Source organism: Staurois parvus, unplaced genomic scaffold, assembly GCF_062004578.1.
Source record: "Staurois parvus isolate SC_StPar_1 unplaced genomic scaffold, SC_StPar_1.0 ptg000553l, whole genome shotgun sequence".
In the NCBI taxonomy this organism is placed as follows: Eukaryota; Metazoa; Chordata; class Amphibia; order Anura; family Ranidae; genus Staurois; species Staurois parvus.
The window spans coordinates 191,477-204,845 of record NW_028318349.1 but is presented as its reverse complement, the minus strand read 5'-3'; the positions used below and the strand labels follow the sequence as shown (position 1 = coordinate 204,845).

General features: G+C 41.2%; 1 protein-coding gene across 1 annotated transcript in view; it reads right to left on the bottom strand.

Moving 5' to 3' along the window:
• The window catches only part of SCFD1 (sec1 family domain containing 1), a 177,437-nt gene that overhangs the window by 28,814 nt on the left and 135,254 nt on the right, over positions 1 to 13,369 (bottom strand). The window contains exon 16 of the mRNA XM_089691176.1: positions 130 to 200. Coding sequence (XP_089547302.1) covers positions 130 to 200 — 71 coding nt within the window. The remainder of the gene's footprint in view (positions 1 to 129; positions 201 to 13,369) is intronic.

Below are 13,369 nucleotides of genomic sequence, written 5' to 3'. Positions count from 1 at the left end.
TATCTCTGGTAGATTTCCATTTGCACAGAAGCTTGCTTTTTATTCTAGACTGTGGCACTGCAAAACAATTCACAATTCATTCATGCAAGTATTGGAAATATTTTCAGCAAAGTATAGTACTGGCAGTACCTCTGATGGGGGCTGTGCAGACGTGATGTAATAGATCAAGAACAACCGCATCTTGTCTTCTGGAGTTCCAGCTACAAACAAACAGCAGGATATATATATATAAACACGTAAAACATGCAATAAAAGAAACCATTTGCTGCTTGTCCAAAAGTAAATGGAATAATAAATTATCCCTAAGTTGAGCATAACGTTTCAAACGGTGTATGTACGGTGTAAATACTTTGTAGTTGATTCACGCAGTCTTAGTGGCTGAATTACTGTTACATGCACCAATTTGAACACGTTGTTTTTGGAGCATGTAGGGGGGGGAGAAAAAAAAAAAAAGACAGTCCTGCTGGGAACAACATGCAAAAAGACCTGTGTGACACAAACCATTAAGAAAATTATAAGGGTTTACCACTTTCAATAAAAATAGTGGAAAGCCCCACCATTAAAGCTAATCGAGAGTATGTCCATGGGCTTGTTGTCACTATACAACTTTCTCTGTGTTAGCAGAAAGACAACAATGGAGTGGCAAAAGAAGGCTATGGTTAAAAAAAGACAATATGCAAGTTTTGGAAGGAAGAACTAAAAATACTGTGTGGTTGACCGCATAGAACTGACCAGAGCAAAAGAGTAGGGAGTAGGCAGCAAAGCTGCCCTGCAACTGGTGGCATAACTTAGAGGAAAGAGATGTTCCTTATGTTTGTGAACTGGTTTTACCTTCCATTACTGATCCTGTTTACACGCTTTTGTGAGTTAGGACCTTTGTTGACAGGCTGTGGCACTGTGTCAAAAGAATCAGTTTGACATCTGTTTGAAAAGATTCTAAGATCATTCAGAATTCTTTGACAGGTGCATTTGCTCTGCAGCTGATCTCCTTCAAGTAAGTTCTACATTTCCATAGACAATATTAGAATGCAAAAGCTCCCTGACCCAAAACTTGCCAACACAGTCCTTTATATATCCTTGCCATTCTACATAGCCAGGGGTGACACCATAATCTCTGCTACAATTAATACAGTATGAACAGGAGCCAGGCGCTGTGTAGTTTTGTGATAAACGTAATACACCTTATATGGAGGTGTGCCTTTAAAAATTCATATGGTAAAAAATAAATAATCAGCCTGTGGCTTTAAGAAGCCAGGTTCCAAGATGGACGGCCCGTCCGCTCAGAGGGAAGCAGTGGAGTAGAATACCTGTCAGTGCAGGGACCACGTGTACCCGACGTCCCAGCGTCCTGGATGACATCACCACGATGTGGAGAGATGGAGGGGGGGGGAACTCTTGCTGGAGCCGCAGCTTTAGAAGGAAGAGGCCAGTTGCCGGGACAACATGTTTCGCGCACATGCGCTTTATCAAGAGACTTGGTGATGTCATCCAGGACGGCTGCCTATGGCGCGGTGCTATCATGTAAGGTGGGAGGGAATTGCATGGAAAGTGTCTACCTACAAGCTTACAGGAGTAGTGATGGCAGCTTCACTACTCCAGTCAGCTTAGTTCTGAAGGAGTCAAGCCGGATCTGGAGAGGAGGAGAGAGCTGGGAGGAGGGATGGGTTGTGCTCTCTCTGCTTTCCAGTTCCTCCTCCTGTCACTGCAGCTCTTCTAGATCGGAACTATCGGGTCACCACTGTGCAGTGTTTGTTTACCCTCCTCCATCTCTTCCCAGCAAAGAATGTGGGTAGGAGGCGGGTAAGCAAACACCGCACAATGGCAACCTGACAGCCAGTAGCATCTCTAGTGCAGGGCCCCAATGCTGCAATCCTATATCCCTCTATAGCCCCTATAGCAGTGTTTCTCTTTTTTCAGTAAATTTTTTTAAATTAAGGACAATCTCAAGGCACCTTTTAACATTCTGCACAATCTCAAAGCACCCCATTCTAAAATATAAAAAACTATTCTAGCAGGTTTACATAATGCACCAACATCCACATGAGTAGGACACCCAATGTTAGAGGTGATTTACCCTTCCAAAGCAAATATTCCTTTGCAAACTGGTGCTGACTAATATTCCAGTGTTTCTCCCTCACTCATCTAATGTGACCCAGGTACTGACGGAGAGGGGCAAACTAAGATGCTGTGCAGTCACCCGACATTCTCCTTATCGACCAATGATGTAATTGGTTGTTAGGATGCCGGCAGCTTGCAGGTTCTAAAAGTGCGCAATGAAAACCTGTGGCTTTGTGTACTAAAAGGCAGGCTTGATCCACCTGCTGGCTTGTATACAATTTTTTGGGCATTAGGCATTTTGCCAAGGCACCCCTGAAAATGCCTGAAGGCACCCTGGTTGGAAAAGGCTGCCATAGAGTGCTTGAATTGTTTTGAGAGGGGGATAATTTTTGCTGACACATAATGCTCATACATTTTAGGGTGGGGGGTGCTGTGTGGAATTTTTGCCCTCGGCGCTACATGACCTTGCCCTGGCAGAGAGTATGATCATACAGTTAGTGCCATATATATTTATTTAGACACAGGCACAATTTTCATACTCATGGACTCAATTATCATTGTCCATCTGTACCGTGAAGCGCTGTCCAATCAACTTTGCTGCATTTGGCTGAATCTGGGCTGACCGTATATCTTTAAACACTGCAGAATTCATCTGGCTGCTTCTGTCTTCTATCACATCATCAATAAACACCATTGACCCAGTGCCAATGGAGCCATGCATGCCCATGCCATCACACTGCCTCCACCATGTTTTACAGATGACATTGTGTGCTTTGGATCATGAGCTGTTCCAAGCCTTCGCTACACTTTTTTCTTCCAGTCATGCTGGTACAGATTAATCTTAGTTTCATCCATCTAAAGAATTTCCAGAACAGGTCTGGCTTTTTTTTAGATTTTTTTTGGTAAAGTCTAATCTGGCTTTTCTATTCTTCAGGCTTAAGAATGGTTTGCACTTTGTGGTGAACCCTCTGTATTTGCTCTCATGAAGTCTTCTCTTGATTGTAGACTTTGACAATGATACGTCCACCTCCTGGAGAGCGCCCTTCACTTGTCTTGATGTTGTGAATGGGTTTTTCTTTACCATAGAGAGGATCCTGCGATCATCCACCACTCTTGTCTTCTGTGGACGTCCATGCCTTTTTATGTTCCTGAGCTCACCAGTGCATTCTTCTTTCCTCAGAATGTACCAAACTGTTGATTTGGCCATGCCTAATGTTGCTGCTATCTCTCTGATGGATGTTTCATTTGTGAAGCCTTACAATGGCCTGTTTTACTTGCATGGGCAGCTCCTTTGAATGCATGATGTAGATTCACAGCAATAGATTCCAAATGCAAAGCTTAGCTTAGCTGATGAACAAATAACAAAGGAGTAGCCCACACCTGGCCATTCAACAGCTTTTGATTTAATTGTCAAATTACTTTTGGTCCCTTGAAAAAGGGGGTTGGCTACTCTTAAGAGCTGTAATTCCTAAATCCTTCCTCCAATTTGGATGTACACTCCCTCAAATTAGACTGGAGAGTGTGCACTTTCAGCCCATATCCATTATATAACTATAGCTTGAATATGTTTTGGTAAATACCTGAAAAAAACTAAAACTGTGCCTGCATCGAAATATATATGGACCTAACTGTACATTGCCATTTTAAACTTAACACTGGTTTTGAGTATCTTTAGGTCTAGCGTTGAGGGGGTAGAATTTAGGGGCCAATTTACTTATTTAGCTGTTAATTATTATTTTTAGGTGTATTAAACTTGCTTTTGGGTATGACTGTTTCTGGTATGATACATTTTATTACTGAAAGCTACATGCTCAAAAAAGTCAGTAAGCAGGCAATTTTAAAAAGCCACCACACTACAATAGATCAGAACTGCACTGTTGAAAATAATGCTATAAAATTCTTTGTGTGCCATGTATCCAGCTTAAAGTCCACATCAAAAGCCAAGTCTAAACTATATTTTAGTTTTCAATTGAAGGTGAAAGTCTTAGAATCCCTATCAGGTTATTACTGCTGTCTGTTTCCCTGCTGGATAGAATGCCCCCCCCCCATCTATTGTCCTGTTGACCAGAGGAGAAGTCTTCCAATGGAGACACCTATTTGGTTGGAGACATCTCCAATCACTTCCTGTAGTCAGGTTTTAACCTTTATACAGATTAATGGCCATTACATGATCTCATCAAAAGTAAAAGAACAGTGACCATGGACAGCCACAATGACCAGAGAAATATATGTATAATGACTTTTGTTTGACTCGCCATCACTGCACACAGCTCCAATGTAAAATGAGTGTAGTTTACAGATATTTTTTTTTTTTTTTTTTAACTAGAAATGTACATTGTCCCTACTTGTCTGACATATATCAATTTAGTCATATTATCAATCAGTGCTGGTGAAAAACAAGAGGAAGCAAAATCAAACCAACTTTAATGCATAGCAACGCTGGGAAGAAAAAAAAACTACAAGAGGGGTCACATATTTAAATTCTCTGAAAATCTGTGCTTGCAATAAGTAATTCAGTGAAACAGTCTGTAAACCCTTAAACACATTACATGGAAAGCTTAATCCTGGCTCCCGTGCACTACTAAGTGATAATCCTTCTCACCTAATAAAGACTAACTTGTTGCTCTGACCAAGGTGCATTGCTAAGAAATTATGAACATGAAATGATGCCACAGGGGAACAAATATACAAGATCAGAATACCTTGAGCTAAAATGCCTATTTTCTCAACCAATATATGCTGGATAAAATAGAATAACTTGCCTGTAAAAGCTTTTTCTTGGCAGTACAGTACAGAACACAGAATCTTAAACTGGCCATACAATAGAGAATTCTCAATGCATTTGATGACTTGACTAATGTAAGAAAGTACTTCACTTTAATTTCCCAAACAAAAACCACATACACGGTTAGAAATTTGCTTGTTTGAGAAAAATTATTCATGCTGCTCCTTTGAATTTTCTCTGAAAACAAATGACAACTTAACCCTGGTCTTTAAAGGATAAGTTCACCCATATTCAATGTGTAACATGTTACAATTGCACTAGCCCCTGCAAATCCCCCCCCCCCCCTCATTTTGACAGCTGGACAGGGATTTTCTCCCCCCTGCAATCCACACAAGCCTTTGCATAGCTCACTCTCACTTCATGTCAGTGTGTATCTGCCTGCTTGTATGAGGTAGTACAAGTAGCCAAGGTTCCTCTGATAAGTCTGCAAGAGCCCTGCATGGCACCCGCGATTTGCTGATCTTGGGTGCAATGCTTTATGGGTTTCAAGTAAAGAAAATAATAAATGAACATATTTTTTTACCCGCAAAAAGATGTGCATTTATAATTTTTTTTTTTTAAAAAGGTGAACTTTAAATGCTTTATATCCTTAAAACATGCTATAGCAGCTATCTTTAGGTGATTGGACACTGGCATAAAGAAAACAAAAAAAAAATGCTGTGAGAACATCCCCTTTAAAGCCTCTTGGCCTTAGCCTTCCTTTCAGAATGTGCAAATGGCTGCTGAACCACTAAGGCAGATCATAGACCACTGATGGTCCTCAAGGCTAATCCAGACTAGACTAGACTAGTAGAGCCTGGGAAGGAGTTTCAGTTTTGCACTAAGCACTAATAGTTTGCACTAATAGTCACCCAAAAGAGAAGGCAGACTGTAAGAGAAATCAGTTCCAAAGCCTCAAGAGGAATCAACTGAACCCATGGAGCATTTCATGTGAATTCTAGGAGGCCAACATTTACAATCCCCCAGTTGCAATAGAGATGCTAAACAGTGCAGAATTAGGGCCAGTGTTGTGCAGAGAAATACAAAGCAGCATGTCGGTGCGGACAGAGGAGAGAACTGTGTTGTTTACACACTGACCTCTCCCCTGTGAGCTCCGCCAACGAACACCGAGTCCGGGTCGAGAATCGGCGGCTGGGACCAGATGAACGACATGCCGAGGCGCCAATAGTGGCACAGGTAGGGAGCGCGCACATGCCCCCTACCCGGGAATGCAATTCACGTGTATATATACATGTGATTTAGCGCATCCCTGCTGCCCTGTAGCAGTACTTTTGCTATAAGGCAGTTGGGCAGCAGTTAAAAAAAACAAAACGAAAACCGTTTAGACTCTGTGAAGGGAAGATCAGCATCTGAACCCAGAGAAGCTGGAGGCTGATAGACTGGAGGTAATATAAGATATTACAATTACATTTAAAATAGAAGTATTTCAAGTATTGTACATTACATTTAAAATGATTATTTCAAGCTAAAAAGTCTCAGCCTTTAGTACTAATTTAATATAAAAGATTTATATCACCCCTCCACCTTTCATATAGCTTCATGTCTGACTCCCAGTTACAATATCCTGTATATACGATTTCTGAATATATATATATATATATATATATATATATATATATACACACACACACACATATACAGTCAGGTCCATAAATATTGGGACATCGGCACAATTCTAACATTTTTGGCTCTATACACCACCACAATGGATTTGAAATGAAACGAACAAGATGTGCTTTAACTGCAGACTGTCAGCTTTAATTTGAGGGTATTTACATCTAAATCAGGTGAACCGTGTAGGAATTACAACAGTTTGCATATGTGCCTCCCACTTGTTAAGGAACCAAAAGTAATGGGACAATTGGCTTCTCAGCTGTTCCATGGCCAGGTGTGTTTTATTCCCTCATTATCCCAATTACAATGAGCAGATAAAAGGTCCAGAGTTCATTTCAAGTGTGCTATTTGCATTTGGAATCTGTTGCTGTCAACTCTCAAGCTGAGATCCAACGAGCTGTCACTATCAGTGAAGCAAGCCATCAGCAAGTTGAAAAACCAAAACAAACCCATCAGAGAGATAGCAAAAACATTCGGCGTGGCAACAACTGTTTGGAACATTCTTAAAAAGAAGGAACGCACCGGTGAGCTCAGCAACACCAAAAGACCCGGAACACCACGGAAAACAACTGTGGAGGATGACCGAAGAATTCTTTCCCTTGTGAAGAAAACACCCTTCACAACAGCTGTCCAGATCAAGAACACTCTCCAGGAGGTAGGTGTATGTGTGTCAAAATCAACAATTAAGAGAAGACTTCACCAGAGTGAATACAGAGGGTTCACCACAAGATGTAAATCATTGGTGAGCCTCAAAAACAGGAAGGCCAAATTAGAGTTTGCCAAACGACATCTAAAAAAGCCTTCACAGTTCTGGAACAACATCCTATGGACAGATGAGACCAAGATCAACTTGTACCAGAGTGATGGGAAGAGAAGAGTATGGAGAAGGAAAGGAACTGCTCATGATCCTAAGCATACCACCTCATCAGTGAAGCATGGTGGTGGTAGTGTCATGGCGTGGGCATGTATGGCTGCCAATGGAACTGGTTCTCTTGTATTTATTGATGATGTGACTGCTGACAAAAGCAGCAGGATGAATTCTGAAGTGTTTCGGGCAATATTATCTGCTCATATTCAGCCAAATGCTTCACAACTCATTGGACGCCGCTTCACAGTGCAGATGGACAATGACCCAAAGCATACTGCAAAAGCAACCAAAGAGTTTTTTAAGGGAAAGAAGTGGAATGTTATGCAATGGCCAAGTCAATCAAAAAATGCCCCAAGAACAAGCAGGAACTGAAGACAGTTGCAGTAGAGGCCTGGCAGAGCATCACCAGGGATGAAACCCAGCATCTGATGATGTCTATGCGTTCCAGACTTCAGGCTGTAATTGACTGCAAAGGATTTGCAACCAAGTATTAAAAAGAGAAAGTTTGATTTATGATTATTATTCTGTCCCATTACTTTGGTCCCTTAGCAAGTGGGAGGCACATATGCAAACTGTTGTAATTCCTACACCGTTCACCTGATTTGGATGTAAATACCCTCAAATTAAAGCTGACAGTCTGCAGTTAAAGCACATCTTGTTCATTTCATTTCAAATCCATTGTGGTGGTGTATAGAGCCAAAAATGTTAGAATTGTGCCGATGTCCCAATATTTATGGACCTGACTGTATATGCATACACACACACACACACACATACAGGTGAAACTCAAAAAATTTGAATATCGTGCAAACGTTCATTTATTTCAGTAATGCAACTTAAAAGGTGAAACTAATATATGAGATAGACTCATTACATGCAAAGCAAGATAGTTCAAGCCGTGATTTGTCATAATTGTGATGATTATGGCTTACAGCTCATGAAAACCCCAACTCCTCAATCTCAGAAAATTTGAATATTGTGAAAAGGTGCAATATTCTCAGCTCAAAGTGTCCCACTCTAATCAGCTAATTAAGCCATAACACCTGCAAAGGGTTCCTGAGCCTTTATATGGTCTCTCAGTCTGGTTCAGTAGGAATCACAATCATGGGAAAGACTGCTGACCTGACAGTTGTGCAGAAAACCATCATTGACACCCTCCATAAGGAGGGAAAGCCTCAAAAGGTAATTGCAAAAGGAGTTGGATGTTCCCAAAGTGCTGTATCAAAGCACATTAATAGAAAGTTATGTGGAAGGGAAAAGTGTGGAAGAAAAAGGTGCACAAGCAGCAGGGATGACCGCAGCCTGGAGAGGATTGTCAGGAAAAGGCCATTCAAAAGTGTTGGGGACTTTCACAAAGAGTGGACTGAGGCTGGAGTCATTGCATCAAGAGCCACCACACACAGACACATGGGCTTGAAATGTCGTATTCCTCTTGTCAAGCGGCTCCTGAACAAACAACGTCAGAAGCGTCTTACCTGGGCTAAAGAAAAACAGACCTGGTCTGTTGCTCAGTGGTCCAAAGTCCTCTTTTCCGATGAGAGCAACTTTTGCATCTCATTTGGAAACCAGGGACCCAGAGTTTGGAGGAAGAATGGAGCGGTACACACTGCAAGATGCTTGAAGTCCAGTGTGAAGTTTCCACAGTCTGTGTTGATTTGGGGATCCATGTCATCTGCTGCTGTTGGTCCACTGTGCTTCATTAAGTCCAGGGTCAACGCAGCCGTCTACCAGGAGATTTTGGAGCACTTCCTGCTTCCTTCTGCAGACGAGCTTTATGGGGATGCTGACTTCATTTTCCAGCAGGACTTGGCACCTGCCCACACTGCCAAAAGTACCAAAACCTTGTTCAATGACCGTGGGATTACTGTGCTTGATTGGCCAGCAAACTCACCTGACCTGAACCCCATAGAGAATCTATGCGGCATTGCCAAGAAAAAGATGACAGACATGAGACTGAACAATGCAAGAGAGCTGAAGGCCACTATTAAAGCATCCTGGTCTTCCATAACACCTCAGCAGTGCCACAGGCTGATAGCTTCCATGCCACGCCGCACTGAGGCAGTAATTGCTGCAAAAGGGGCGCAAACCAAGTACTGAGTACATATGCATGCTTATACTTTTCAGAGGTCCGATATTGTTCTATGTACAATCCTTGTTTTATTGATTGCATGTAGTATTCTAATTTTCTGAGATTGTGGATTTGGGGTTTTCATGAGCTGTAAGCCATAATCATCACAATTATGACAAATCACGGCTTGAACTATCTTGCTTTGCATGTAATGAGTCTATCTCATATATTAGTTTCACCATTTAAGTTGCATTACTGAAATAAATGAACTTTTGCACAATTTTCTAATTTTTCGAGTTTCACCTGTACACACACACACAAAGAAACCAAAACAAAAAAGTTCAGAAACTAAGTTGTGTATATTAAGATGGATAAATATCCAAATGTTAATAACGAAGAAACTAGTCATACGCATTGCTCGTGTGTGATCTTGGCTCTTTCTTTCACAGAGTCTTCAAACCTTGAAGGTTCTGTGGACCTCTTCTATGAACTCTGATCTTTAGTTCTTTACATAGATCTTGTATTGGATTCAAGTCAGGAGATTGGCTGGGCCATTCTAGCAGGTTTATTTTCTTTTAAACCAATTGAGAAGTTTGTTTGCTTTGTGTTTGGGATCATTGTCCACCCTCGTTTCATCTTCCTCATCCTGGTAGATGGCAGCAGATTTTTATCAAGAATGTCTTTGTACATTTTCCTATTCGGTCTTCTTTCAATGAAGTTTGCCAGTACCATATATTGAAAAACAGCCCCACGCCATAATGTTCCCACCTCCAGGCTTCACTGTTGGTATGGCGTTTTTGGGGTGATGTGCAGTGCCATGTTCCAGAAACCAGTTTGAGATGGTTTGAGCTTTGTGACATGGTGCATTATCCTGCTGGAAGTAGCCATCAGAAGGTGGGTACACTGTAGTCATAAAGGGATGGGCCTACTCAGGTAGGCCATGGCATTTAAACTATGCTCAACAAAGGGGCCAAAGTGTGCCAAGAAAATATTCCCCATATCATTACACCACCACCACCAGCCTGAACTGTTGATACAAGGCAGGATGGATCCATGCTTTCATGTTGTTTACACCAAATTCTGATCCTGCCATCTGAATGTCGCAGCTGAAATTCAGACTCATCAGACCAGGCAACGTTTTTTTCAGTCTTCTATTGTTCAATTTTGGTGAGCCTGTGCTAACTGTAGTCTCCGTTTCCTGTTCTTAGCTGACAAGAGTGGCACTTGGTGTGGTCTTCTGCTGCTGTAGCCCATCTGCTTCAAGGTTCGATGTGTTGTGCATTCAGTAATGGTATTCTGCATACCTTGGCTGTAATGGGTGATTATTTGAGTTACTGTGGCCTATCATCTCAAACCAGTCGGCCCATTCTCTGACCTCTGACATCAAATAACCCTAGAGATGGTTGTGTGTGAATATCCCAGTAGATCAGCAACTTTTGAAATGCTCAGACCAGCCCATCTGGCACCAACAACCATGCCACATTCAAAGTCACTTAAATCCCCTTTCTTCCAAATTTTGATGCTCGGTTTGAACTTTAGCAAGTTGTCTTCACCACGTCTAGATGTTTAAATGCATTGAGTTGTTGCCATGTGATTGGCTGCAACTCAATGTATTTATAACTGGCTATTTATATTTACCACTGCATATACTGTAGATATTCAAGAATAATTTGTCTTTTTTTTTAAACTTTACATTAATAACTAAATTATATAATTTTTTTTAGAGGTTTTTATCCGATTAATCAAGACAATAAATCAGCAAACTAATCAATTATGAAAATACTAGTTGCATCCCTAATAGAGAGAAAAAAATTGCTCTGAGCTCCAGAATATTGATAGAAAAGTGAGTCTCCTTCGCAGACAGAGTCCCCTGCACTGAGAGGGCACCCAGGACTGCTACCCGGCTTGACAACCTTCAGTATCTTTGGAGAAAAGGGTTTCCCTGACTCCAGAACTAGTTTGGAAATCTACCATGCTAGTGAAGACTGGCCTTGGAGACCAACCAAAGGGGACAGTCCATAGACAGACTGTTTGTCACACACTGCCAGACAGTTGCATTGCAATTGTCTACAATGAAACTAGGCCTACAGGACAGCCTCAAAGAAGGCAACCATTTGACCCAAGACCCTCAAGCAAGCAAGAAAACCGGCTCCCTCTTGTTCTGAAACAAGAAGATATAGGACAAGGCTGTGTTCCACATCAGGCCCAGGTACACCAAGTACCACTATTTTATTCTGTAGGGTGTCCGCTTTCAGAAAATATATAATGTTTTGGAGATTTTGTGCAATCTTTGGGGCTAAAATAATTTTTTAAATACAGTTTGTGTGCAAAAAACCCCACAAAAACTCTGGCAGCGAAATAGTTACACACACAACCTGTAGTCCCTTTATCAACTCTCCCCTATCCCCCTGCCCCTAAGATTTTCATTGTATTGGAACTCATCTCCCATTGCACAAAAAAATAACTCAACCTAGTTTACTGTATCTTCGTTATGATAATGTTCAACTACTACTTGGAGTGGAGGAATAGTAGGGAAATCAATCTCAAGAAGCTGCTTTCCATATTTCTTCCTGTTCATGGACATTGAGTGCAGTACATGAATGTAAACAGGAGACAGAAGAAAATGAGAGTCATCAGGGATGAGTAATGCATTTGACATAATCTTACTGACTGCAAACGCTGGCAGATATTATCCTGCTAAGGTGTTTGCTTATGGAAGTTCAGAAAACCTGAGAAGCTCCTTTAAATGTTAAGCAAACAAAAAACTGGGCTTAGATCCCTTCTGTTATATGGAATGGAAAGAAGAGCATAGAATAAGTTCTTATTAGAAACATAGCTCTATGCAAGTTTCCTAGTAAGAAATTAATATCGGTTTTATGTCATTTTTATCTTCCACCTACTTGTGTTAGTGTTGGTCATAGAAACAAATTCTGCACAGGATACACTTCCCTTTATCTAGACATGAGTTTCTCTCTAGTTCGGCATGGGATAATCCTCCCACTATATCTTGAGTCTGTCATATGGAATTCCCATAGCTGCCCATACCTTAAAAAGAAGTACAGGGAGTTGTTCCTGAACCCACTAAAATTGCTGCACATAACTCTAAACATTCACCTTGTCTTTATAAATGGGAATGCTTATCTGAGGTACTCTTAGATAGCCAGATACTGAAGCTGTTGACAGAGAATGATGCTTAGGCCTTGTTCACATGGGCTTCAGCTTGTATAGAAGCAATGGGGGTTATTTACTAAAACTAGAGAGTGCAAAATCTGGGGCAGCTCTGCATAGAAACCAGGTTCCAGGTTTTATTGTCAAAGCTTAATTGAACAAGTTGAAGTTAGGAGCTGATTGGCTACCATGCACAGCTGCACCAGATTCTGAATGCACGCACCAGTTTTAGTACATCTCCACCTCCTCCATGTGTACAGAAAGCTTTTCAAAAGATTTCAGCAAGCCTTGAGAACTTTGTTGAAGATCTTAAAGCAGAGCTTTGATAAGAATGGAAGGTCCACTTCATTGACAGTCTCCACAAATACAAGTGGCTTTAAAAATTTCTTAAAAATAAAACAGATTGTTTATATGTTGTAGACTGGACTGCATTATCCCGGCATTTTTAATCTTTCTGTGTCCAGGGCTGATCATCTGTCCCCAACTGCAGGTAATCGCTCCATGTTTGATTACATGCAGACACCTTGCACAAGAATTAACTGTCTGTTCCTAATCCCCTTTGTAAACGTAACCTAAATGCTAGCAGCTTGTTTAATGAGAAAGCCAGCACTCCCATAAAGATCTGTGTGGAACATTCCTAAACTGGAGCTGAATTGTACCCTAATGGTTTCAACAAAGCATGCCCAGAGTAAATGCTTTGTAAATGCTTGCTGTACACACTTTTCTTACGTAAGCTAAACAAGGCCTAGAAGCCATGCTGAGAATACAAAATTCTGACGCTTTCAGGCTTTTGGTTATTATCCGCAGC